The 12,526-nt window shown below is 41.0% G+C and overlaps 1 protein-coding gene across 1 annotated transcript in view; it reads right to left on the bottom strand.

Moving 5' to 3' along the window:
* Positions 1 to 3,387: 3,387 nt before the first annotated feature.
* The window catches only part of GREB1 (growth regulating estrogen receptor binding 1), a 607,716-nt gene continuing 598,577 nt past the window's right edge, over positions 3,388 to 12,526 (bottom strand). The window contains 1 exon segment of the mRNA XM_029595920.1: positions 3,388 to 10,750. Coding sequence (XP_029451780.1) covers positions 10,587 to 10,750 — 164 coding nt within the window. The 3' untranslated portion in view covers positions 3,388 to 10,586.

Raw genomic sequence — 12,526 nt, 5'->3', positions numbered from 1 at the left:
TAATCGTAAATTGTGATTCTGATTGTAAGCTGTTCAAATGCCTCTGTTCATTTAAACTACTGTAATCTGCCTTGAGACCAATTTTGGGAAAAGGCAGAATATCAAATATCCATAAATAAAAAACATATCACAGAGCCTCTTCAAGCATTGCTCCACACTTCAATATGCAAGGCACAGAGGTTTCATAGTGGTTTATAAACAGACAGCCTCCAAAGATATTGGCATGATGATCACTGCTCTCCTTGATGGAGTTAGTCAGCTAAAAGACCATGGCAGGCATTCTGAAGTTATAACCTAAACAGTATTTGTGGTTGCCTGTTATGAAACAGGTGTTTCACACAAACAGAAGCAGTCTGAAGAGACAGGACAGTCAGAATGTCCAAAAAACCAAATGAGCTCTAAAGGTAGGAAGAAAAACTGAACAAGAGTTGGCTATAGGACTGTAAAGCCAGAAGGAACAGAAAGCACAGGGCTGCTGCGAAATATAGTGTGGAGATTCATGGCAGAGAACCAAATAGGATGGATATAGTAGCCTCAGAAGGGTATGGTAATAAATAATTAGGAGACCAAACTGAGGCTAATTACAGCATGTCTCTTAAACGGGGTGAGCACAGCCTTTAAAGGTGGGGATCTAGGAGAGGAGGCTCACCCAGAGCTAGATATGCCCACAGTCTTTGGTTAAGGATTCTGAATCTGCTATGAGCAGTTGGGGATTACGATAGGTTCTTTACGGTCAGGGCCAATGCGAGGCATTAGGCAGACTAGGCAGTCACGCAGGGCGCCGTCGCTGGATGTGAGGGCGGTATTCTTTTTAACACAAAAGAGTCGTGGTGGCAGATTTGAAACTGTAGGACTCATGTGTTGGGATGCAGTGGTCGGTGAGGTAAGGGAGCTCTGGCGATGTGGGCACTCGTGGAGGAGAATATGAAGGAATATGACATCATCATGACATCACCTCGCACCGGCACTATTTACAGTCATGGCGAATTGGGCCAGCCTGCAGATAACTAACAAGTGTCTCAGGACAGGAACTGAAAGCCATAAGCGTGAACACTAATGTGTGGAAAAAAGTTGCTCTTTACTGCAAATAGTTAACTCTGAGCTATGTGTTTTGAGATTTGACAGTAGATCATGAGGGCTGTAGACAGACCTGTGAATGTACAACAGCCCCATACCTGACTAATCACAAACAGGCCGATGCAATACCATGCGTTCAGGCTAGTGCACAGGTTAACCCATGGTTGGACATGAATTTTGGATGCGCGTCCATAACCCCTTATGAAAATAAGGAGATTAGCGCATCCAAACCAGCACATAGCTAATAGCGCTCATCACATGTAAATATCATATTGATGAGGCTATCAACCATTACCCCCTTATGTAAAGAATAAATGTGCACTATAACATCCAATAAGCCTCTTCACGATGCCCCCTGTCCCTATAACATGAAAACCAATACGGGGTATTGTAGATTAATTGTCTAACTGCAACGTCCAGTACTTCAAGTATAAAAACAAACCAAACTTTAGGTTGTAACTAAATCTAGTACCGTTTTGATATTGTATTAGCAATAATTATTTGGTTTCTTATATTTTTTATATGCAATTAAATCTCGCTCTCAAGCTTCTGTCATTTTTATATAACAAGAACAATACTCTCTTAATGAAGGAACTCTCACATCACAGGGGATAATGATGCTTTCCACTTACCCTTTTGGTTGAGACTAATATTTCTCTGTAAACTTCTCACTCATTATATCCTCCTATGGTGGCCTATGCCAGACTCTGACAGCATTTTGACACCTTACACCTGCTTCAGGGGCTGGAGAGAACTAAATATGTAAGCAGTAATCGTTTCATAATTAGCAATCCCAAACTTCAGTTAGACATACAATTTCTTAAAAACTTACTTATATTTGGCGTTCTTCATTCATGTGGCTGCTATTTTGTGTGAATAGGCAGTGTCAACTCTCTTACGTGAATTTTTATACGATATCGGACCAATCACACTCTGCCCTCAAAACTGAGGTCGCGTGTCTTTATATAGTTCTCCATCATGTCCTACTAAAGTGAAAACCATACCGCTGAATAGAGCTTAATTGTGCTGCTATGTCAAGTCCTACATTCTACCCTCCTACCAGAGTCACATTTTTCTCTAGAGTTCCCAATTGGACCTGGCTAAAAGGAAAGACCCCCCAATACTGTAACAGGCTTAACGTGCCTTTGTCAGAGTAGTTTTCAATTACGTCCAGCATGCCTTACTTGTTTCTTTCCTACAGCCTTCTAGAAAAACAATGACCAATCAATGTTTAACCCCCGGGGGATTATAGTGTCCCAATTATAAATGAATCACTGTTCCAGTTGGAGCAATTTTGTGTCATGGTCCCCTCCTCTTGATGAATGTTGTGGTTGGACTAATCCTACTCCTCTCACTTCTATTTTATGTGAAAATGCAATCTAATGTACCACAACTGAAGCCGCCATCCTTCACTTGGGATACATACAGCTTAAATGTTCTTGAACTCATGTTTTCAGCATTAGAGTTGTCTTCCCAATGTACACTAGACCACAAGGGCACCATAACGTGTAAATGATTCCCTCTGAACTACAAGACAAATGCTGTCGAAACCTAAACGGTTATCGTCCAGGCAACCTGAGTTCTTGTCCTCGAAAAATCTTGTTGCACACATTGCAGCATCCAGACACAACATTTAAGCTATATCTGAAGTGAAAGGATAGCAGCTCCAGTTGTAGCACATTGGATTTCATATTCACATAGAATAAGTGAGAGTAGCAGGATTAATCCAACCACAACGTTCATCAAGAGGAGGGGACCATGACACAAAATTGCTCCAGCTGGAGCAGTGATTTATTTATAATTGGGACACTATCATCCCCCAGGGGTTAAACAAAGCAACTGATTGGTCATTGTTTTTCTAGGGGGCTGTAGGAAAGAAACAAGTAAGGCATGCTGGACGTAATTGAAAACTACTCTGACATAAAGGCACGTTAAGCCTGTTCCAGTATTGTGGTCTTTCCTTTTAGCCGGATGCAATTGGGAACTATAGAGAAAAATGTGACGCTGGTAGGATAGATATAGAAATGATATAAGCTTGAGAGCGAGATTTTAATTGCATATAAAAAAATATAAAAAAACAATTATTGTGAACACAATATCAAAATGGTACTATATTTAGTTAAAACTAAAGTTTGGATTCTTTCTATACTTGAAGTACTGGACATTGCAATTAGACAATTAGCCTACAACACCCCATATTGTTTTTTATGATAAAAAATTAATATGTGCTTTTCTGTAGTTCCGCTGACTTAATATCATGGCGATATTAAGTTGAATGAACCAAAAAAAAGGAGTAATGTAAAAAAAAAAAAGTCAGGTTAGGAAACAGATGCTCAATTAACGAGCATCCATTTTACTAGCCCGTGGCTGTGCACAGGTTGGGAAAACGGACGCTCATAAAATTGAGCTTCCGTTTTCATAACCCACATACAGCCACTTCTCCTGGGCACCCAATGCCATGGACGAGTCAGGGACGCACAATTTATCCCTAGAGCATCCTTTTTAGCACGGCAGCTCCTTAGCCTATTGCACCGAGTGCCCAGGAAAGGTGATTGTGTGTGCATTAAAAAGAAGTACGTCCAATTTGGACGCATGTTTTTAGCACATTGGTATTACATCGGCCTGTAAAACAGATTGGCCATATTCCTCCATGAGGCACCCTCTTCCATGCTCCCTTCTCTTTTCAAATACACCCACTTATACTACTCTTTGAAGACTGTTACTGACACAGAAGACATATGGTTATAAACATATACTCATGTAAGTTTTCTTCTCTCCTAGAACTCTGGTCTCCTTTCAACTCATCTGCTTGAATCTAGTAGTTCTCACACTTCTTTCCTCAGTGCTTAAACAACCCTCTTTTACCAGGCATACCCTTTGGAAGAAAGCAGGGGGAGCAAAAGAGAAATGATTATGCTCGGTGTTACAATGTTAAGGTTGGTATAGTGCTGGGGTAGACATGTGCATCAACTTATTATTAGTAGTGATGCCTAGTTTGTCTGCTTAAGGATTTTCAGCCTCTTTCCTGCTGTTTGACAGTATGCAGAAACACCTCTGCATGACATCATGAAGGCAGTTACTTCTGCACAGAAGATAAAGAAATTAAGCCCAGTAACAAAGTTGTTAGCTTTGGCATGGAACATGGGGATCTAATAACCATCGGCAAAAAAAGATACTCCTTGCAACATGCTAACAATCTACATAATTAACTCAAGAACATTATATTCTCAAGCAAGAGATGGTTCTCAAACATATGCCTGCAGAGATATCTCTTCACCCTGTTTCCTGCAAGAGATAACTAGGCTAGAGAACCGGCTCAACCAAGCACTGAAGAAAAAGGTCTCTACTTGTAATTGCAACAATAATTGGAAAAGGAAAAAACTTCAGATCTACATGTACAGAGATCATATATGGAATTACATCCATCTGTGTGCAAAGACTATAAAGAAGTTGACAAAGCCAAAAATTCCTCCTCATGTTTGGCATCAACAACACAGAAGAGCAGAAGTATCTAAAACAGCAACAAACTAGACCTAAGCAGTTGTATTCCTGTTTTCTTTGCTTCTGACCAAAGTGGGGAACCAGCTGACTTTGAGTGAGACATAATCCTATTTTGCTGGTAACTAGGCATAAATAAATTTCTGTGTGGAAGTGGCTCACTGTAGATTCTAATTCTGGCTTTTTCTATTCACCAGGGTTATAATAAATATTATTGGTCTTTCATGTCTCTATATTCATGTCTCTATATTCCCACATATGCTCCTTGGTAGTCATTTTATTGGCTCTAACAGCATGATCACTCTATTTCACTTCTTGTCAGCAAGAAACTTATTCACATTATTTAGCTAATGCATTTTCAGATTTCTGTGAATAATAATATCATGAGCATGCTATTGGAGACATTTTGTACTGCTCCCATGCTAAATCTTATTGCATTGGGGTTTTAAAATGTACGTTACATTTTTGGTGCCACACACACTAAACTTGTATTCGCATGGGTTTTATTGCATAGATCCCTTAATATGGAATATGATATGAGAAATGCAGAGGATTTTTTTTTCACCTTCTACTTTTCCAATCTGCACAAGTCAGATGGGAAAACATTCTAATAGAAATGCTTCATAACGGCCTGGGATTGATGACTCTGTATTAAAATTCATATAAAAAATGCTCTAATGTACAATTCTAATAATACTGTATTGGTCATGGAGAAAACTAGGCTTTATAGGTTGTGATACTTTTGAGGGACCACCAGCGAAAATGTACATGAGCTTTTGAGACCTCACAGAGTTCTTTTTCAAGTCTGATTGTAGAGCTGGAGCAGGAAAGTTTTATACCCAGAAATGTATGTAAAGTGGGAATTCCCACAACAGTGGCCCTCAGGAAGTGTCCAGAGAAAAATAAATTAGCACCTATTAGAGGGTAGTTTTCAAAGGAATTTCCCTGGTTAAATAAGCAGTTATCTGAGAAAATTCTGCAGATTGAAAACTGCCTTCCCTTTTACAGCCAAAAGTATGTGTGCTGTTTCACAGTAGGAGAAAGGGATAGCAGCAAGAATGGGACAGTACATGCAGGTGCTTCCATGACAGCCTAAATTATCAAGGGACCTGCAAGCTTTCCAGGTAATTTCAAAATTAGCAGAATAATTACAGAGGAATCACCCTGATCAGTTATGCAGTGAAGCTGCGGAAGAGGAATCTGAAGGATAAGGAACTTGATAATGATCAGTAGAAACCAACTGAGATTCTGTCATGGAAGGTCAACCATAAACACAATTTTTGTAATGGAAACCTTGCTGGAGTATAGAGAATAAAAGAACCGACACACAGTGCTGTTGATCTTGAAAAGGTGTATGACAGGATGATCCAAGAACTGCTCTGAAGGTACATTAGAAAGAAATGTATACTGGAGATTTACAAACTTTCCAACTGAAGTAAGGCATTGGTCAGTCCTAAGTCACTTCTCTTCTTCGTATTGATACTGAATATGCTCATGAAGGCTATTTGGAGGGAACCCTCATGGTGCATGCTACTTGCTAATGACACTGCTAAGTGCAGAAAGCAGGGAAGAAGTAGAGAAATATCATGAAAGATGAATATGATGTATGAAAAGAGAAGGACTAAAAATCAGGAGAATTAAGACAGAGTGTACAGTAGAAAAACTGAGTGATGAAACAGAAGAGATGGAATGCATAAAAATTTGAAAGATGAAATTGCAGACAGTTGAGGAGTTTAGATATCTAAGGTCAATAATAAATACAAGCAGATCTGTTACTGGAGATGGTGAAGGTGGGGAGAAGTAAGTGGTTTTTACTTGCGAAAAGGGATTCCTGGCCTGGTTAAAATGAAAAGTGTATAAAATGATGATAACATCAGCACTAGTCTATGGAACAGAGTACTGGGAAATGAGAAAGAAAGATTAAGAAATGGGTGTGACAGATAAGGAGACTATGCTGGAAGCTTGGGGTGATACAAAGTGATACGATCAGGTATGAAGTTTTAGGAAAAGGTTGACAATAGCTGAGATTGGGGTTTGGATACAATAGAAAGAATAGATGAAAGTTACATCAGTAGGAAATTAATAGAAATACAGGTGGGAGAAAAGCCTGGAAGTCGACTGAAAAAAAGATGTGAATCATTACAGTTCACTTGGATGTTGAGGCCTGTGACTCAAGCAAGAGAGCTGCTCTTCACTCGCTAGCAAAGCAGAAGATGGCTAGGACCACAGACTCCACATGAGTGAGAAATAGATGAGAGAAAAAAAAAAAAAGAACAGCAGAATCTTAATTACTGGAGGTATTAGAATTCTTCAAACAGGGCACTAAATAAAATAAGAGCTAATTGGGGCTGAGTGCACAAGGAGTTAGTCTCCTGCAGTGTCCCAGGACTGAGGCTCAACACTGAACGAAGTGCATTTATTAATACATGCAGGCCCAAATTTAGGCACAGGCAACATAGGCAACTACCCTCGAAACCAAATTCTTACAGGCCCCAGAGCATCGCTTCCGCTGACTACGTCTAAATCCAAATCTTCTGCCACGCCGCTGTTTGCCTCCTCCGGTGGTGCAGGCTCCGGTCAGTGCAAGGAATATAAAGAAAAGTAAGTACAGGGCTTTCAGAAGCTCTCTTGCACTGACTGATCTGACAGTGCTTTGCCCCCCCTGCATGAGTTTACTTGGTAACAGGAAGTTCATGCAGGAGGAGAGGGTCTATCAGCGTGAGAGTGCTGCTGAAGGCCCTACCTTGATTTTTCTATATCTTCTGCTGCTGCAGCAGCCCAAACTTAGAGCTAAGGAGAGAGAAGAGATGCCCTGAGAAGAGGATTTGGGCAGGAGAGATCATACGTTCCACCTCCCCCCCCCTGCCCCCTTAATCCAGCCCTGAATGCATGTAGATTACAGTCAGTTTAATTACTTTCAAGCTTTCTTAGTCTTCCTGAATATCTGGCCCCTGGCAACTTGGTGGTGCTATCCCCACAACCTGAGATAGAATATAAACAGAAATAAACTAGTAGGAAGCACAAATAAACCCCGGTCAGGATTGCTGGGACATATCTTACCAGGCCATTACATTTCCCACAGTAAGCCGTGAATCCAGTGTCTTAGTTAGTTGAGACTTTTATTTTTGGCACCTAAAGGATGAATATATTTCAGTTAAAATGCCCATTTAAAAAGTTGCCTTTTAGGACAAGTATAAATAACATAGCAATATAGTACATGTCTGCAGAAGAAGACACATTCAATCAGCCCAGCAGGTTTCTTTTCGGTTTTTGTTTTTTTTTTTTAGGATAGTAACTACAACTCCGTGCAGGTTACCCCCATGCCTTCTGTTACAAGTAGTGACTGCCGTTCCTTGCAGGTTACTCAAGTTAACATAAGTTACCCTTTTTCTTCATTTCCATCCTTTAGCCACAAGGGATCCTCTGTTTTTAACCCATGCCCTTTTGAATTCCATTACTGTTCTTGTTTTCACTATCTCTTCCAGGAGGGCATTTCATGCATCCACTACCCTTTCTGTGAATAAATATTTCCTGATGTTATTCGAGTTTCATATCATGACTCCTAGGTTCTACAGCTTTCTTTCCATTGGAAAAGGTTTGAGTCCTGTGCATCATTAGTTCCTTTCAGGTACTTAAAATTCTATATCTCCTGCCTGAGCCACTGCCTTGTCACATTGCTTCGCTCCCTTCAGATTGTCAAACATTATCACCCTAAGGTGTCTTTCCTATTCCATGCACAACAGACTTTCATCCCCCATCACATATACCCCCTTTGGATTTCTGTACCCAAAATGCATGACTCTGCACTTCTTGGTACTGAATCCTAGCTACCAAACCTTCATCTACTATTCGAGTTTTCTTAAATCGCTTCTCATTCTCTCTATTCTTTCAGGTGTGTCTACTCTACTGCAGTCATGGCGCTGTAACAGCAACAATATGCAAGTCCACCTCCAACATTAGGGCCTGCAGATATGGAATTTTATTACCTGGACTATGCACATTTATGCTCATAGCTTTCTCTTGACTTGCTGCTTTTCTTGGCTTCCTTTTTGGCCCTTTTCCTTAGGAACAGACTATTGAGCTGATTCATTTTGTTAATTTCTACACCTATTTCCTATATTATTTCCTATATTTGTCGGGGGACGGCATTCCAATTCTATTTTCTCCCTAGTGCGATGGCTGTTAGCCATGCATATTTACTTCTCTTCTTGGTGAAGTGTAAATCTGAAGAAAATGTGTTTTAGGCCAAAAACCACTGGTTGAGGGGTCTGGGTAAACAGGGAGGAGTGCAGGCTGAAGAAGCAGAGGGGTCTGGATGACATAGATGTAGACTGGGCAAATTGGTGGACTCACTGGTCAAACTATTTTGTTCACGTGTACATGTTTTAAAATCTGCTTACCTGTGTGCATTAAAGCCGACAAATTCTTAAAGAAGATACACGATTTATGTTTGCTCGTGTAGCCGCTTAAAATTAGGAGCACATATACGTCATGCGGCACTGACTGATACATGGGGGTAACCTGCACGGTATGGCAGATACTACCATGGGAAGCTTGCTGGGCAGACTGGATGGACCATTGGTCCTTTTCTGCTATCATTTCTATGTTTTGTGAACAGATAACAATTCTGATCAGGCAATAGTCTTCTCTATGTGCAGAAGCAGTTTCCCCAGAACCTGGAAATCTTTTTTGTACTGCCTGAATACTGTTTCTAGCAAGGTCATTTGTCCCCAGATGAATAACATCGATTTTGTATTCCTCACTTTCTTCTTTGATTGCACTGAGAATCTGGTTTGTGTTACTGCCAGCTGAGGAACCTGGAAGAATATGTCCCTGATAAAAGTCCCCCAACAGAAGGAGTTTTTCTGTTTTGATGTTTGGTAATATTTTGAGACATTTTTTATTTTTGATACTACTTCAGTTTCCATGTCTGGAATACTGTCAGTTTCCAATGCAGAAAAGGAATTCTGAATGTGCACTGGGGGGAGTCTTTGTGTCACAGGTCTTAGCCTGTGACACATTTATTTCTTGGTTTTTGAACCCTCTGAGGGAGGACTGAATGTCCTGGTTGAGAGAAGTGCTGTTTGATAGAAGTGCTGTGTTATTCGTGATTCATTATAGAAACTTCTCACATAGGGGTCAGCAATCCCTGGCACATGTGACACCAAGCCCTTCCTGCTAGCGTTCCACTTGTTCCCATATGCTGACACCACAGTCATTTTCAATATTCATGGGCCAGCTGTGATAATGCTGGGATACATCAAAACTGCCATCTCAGGAGTTTTGAAAATGTCTGTGGTGCCGATATATAGGAAAGAGCTGTGTGCCAGACAGAAGGGCAGTCATGCAGCACCGCAGTCACTTTTTGTCAGGGGTTGGAAGGTTCCTGCATGTAACACAATTTTGTTGGAGTCCAGATTTTCGGAACCCCCATCCCCTACCTGCTGCTGATTTTCACTGGGGTTGGAACTGACATTGCTTCACCTAAAAATAACAATGCTTTTGCCGCACAGGCAACCACCCTCAGGCAATAGTTGGCACATCAAGGTCTCCTTAGAAAATGTTGCAGGTTTTTTGGCACTTTACAATAAATAGTTTCAACCCCTGCTCTAGTACCTTCTGTTCTCAGTCTTAATGTGTCGTTATCTTAACAGCCTGTTGAGAATAATTCCTACATCTGCAGTGACTAAGGGTCATCTAATTGTTTCTAAGTGCTAATTCAATTTCCTCTACATACACTTATTGGGGATTTTCATTCTAAAGCATTCTCTAGATATTCATTTCTTTCTCCAGCTCTACAGTTATACTTGAAAAAAAGGCCTGTGGGAACTAGAAAATGTACATCTTACAACATTGTTTTTGTCGGTCCTTTACAAAGTATCATGAACCCTCACCCCCGAGATTACATAAAAAATGTTGCAATGTTACTGAACTCGTACAGACCAGTCTCTCTAATGGACAATGCAGTCTCTTTCTCACTAGCTACAAATGAAGTGGCATCATTTGTTCTTTTAAACATGTCGTCCTGTCAAGAAGAAAAGTGGCTTATCTTCTTTGGAATTGGCAGTTTGAAATTCATCCCTTAGTCGGAACTGCCATTCATCTTCTAGTTCTAGTCGGACCACTGTTTGACGGAGAGCATTGCGATCCTGACAAATTACACACAAAGTGGCACCTACATGAAAATGAAAAGCAAAGAAACATCAAAATAAGATTTCACATTTTATTAAGAACTAGCGAAAACTGCCAGGTGTTGCTCAGGTTGTCTGGTCTATAACAGCTATAAAGTTCAAAATTGAACAAAAGTGAAAAAGATAAATAATGATTTATTTTGTTAATTACTTAACAGAAAGCATACAGAAACTTAGGGAATCTCTCTATAAACTACATTGACAGTATATTGGATAAATTACTTATCTGATCATTTTGTTTTCCTTAGTGTAGACAGATGGACTCAGGACCAGTGGGTTTATGCTCCCCTGCCAGCAGATCGAGACAGAGCAAGCTGACATCACAGTATATATAGCCTTGCAAAGGTCCCAGCCTAGCAATATTCTCTTCATAAGCAACTGTGGACAGACTAGCAAAAAACTTGATTAAAACATGATTATAAACAGATAACCAGAACTGTACCCAACCAACCATAAACACTGAACTCAAGAATCTAGGTACCCCAAGCTAGGGACTGGATGAACACTTACCAGTAATCCCTTGGGATCCAGAGCCCCACAGGAGGACTATTGACACTCTCATGCAGCAGTCAAGGGCGGGAAACTGAGTCCATCTGTTTACAATAAGGAAAACAAAATTATCAAGTAAGTAATTTCTCCATTTCCTAGCGTGTGGACAGATGGTCTCAGGACCATTGGGATGTACCAAAGCTACTTCCCAACAGGGTTGGAGGCTGTCCATGGTCTATCCTCCTGGGCCTGCACATCCAGATGATAAAACCTGGAAAAATGTGTGTAAGGAGGATCACGTTGCAACTTGGCAGATATCGAGGGGAAACAACAAACTAACCTCCGCCCATGACACTGCCTATGCCCTAGTGGATTGAGCCCAAACTTGAATAGGCAACGACTTTTCAGCATCCACATATGCAACTGTGATTACCTCCTTAATCCAGCAAGTTATGGTAGCCCACGAAGTCGGAGCGCCCTGCTTACTCCTGCCATGGAGAACAAACAGGCGATCCTTCTTTCAAAAAGGTTCAGAAATCTCCAGATACTGCATGACAAGTCTCTTTACATCCAAGGAGTGCAAGAGGTAATATTCCTCTGCATCCCTGACTTTATCCAGAGAAGGCAAGGAGATGGATTCAAATGAAAGTCCGAGACTACCTTGAGCAAGAAAGATGGAACAGTATGCAGCTGTAATGCCCCCGGTGTCACCCGAAGAAACTGCTCCCAGCAAGACAAGGCCTGCAGATCAGAAATTTGACACACTGAACATACAGCCACCAGGAACACAGTCTTCAAGGTCAACAACCACAAGGAAAAGGCTACACAGTGGTCAGAACATAGGGCAGCACCAAGTTAAGACTCCACAAGGAGACCAGTAACCTCAAGGAAGGCCTAAGATGCTTTACTCTCTTCAAAAAATGGATCACATCAGGGTGAGATGAAAATGAACCACCATTCTCCTGGCCCCTGAAACGGGTAAGAGCTGCAACTTGCACCTTTAAGGAATTAAGGCCAATCCTTTATTCAACACAGGCTGCAAAAAGTCCAGTGGGATCTTAACTGAAAGAGGAAGAACACCATGCTCCTCACACCAGGCCTCAAAAACTCTCCAAACCTGCACATAAGCCAAGGAAGTGGAGAACTTGAGAGCATGGGGTAAGGTGGCAATCATCGCAGAGGAATAACCACACTTCAACAGGCGAGTCCTCTCAAGACAGAACAGAGTTGGATCCTCGTGAAGAACTGGTCCCTGCTGTAACAGATCCCTG

Source organism: Rhinatrema bivittatum, chromosome 3 (genome assembly GCF_901001135.1).
Source record: "Rhinatrema bivittatum chromosome 3, aRhiBiv1.1, whole genome shotgun sequence".
In the NCBI taxonomy this organism is placed as follows: Eukaryota; Metazoa; Chordata; class Amphibia; order Gymnophiona; family Rhinatrematidae; genus Rhinatrema; species Rhinatrema bivittatum.
This window is presented reverse-complemented; position numbering and strand designations above follow the sequence as displayed.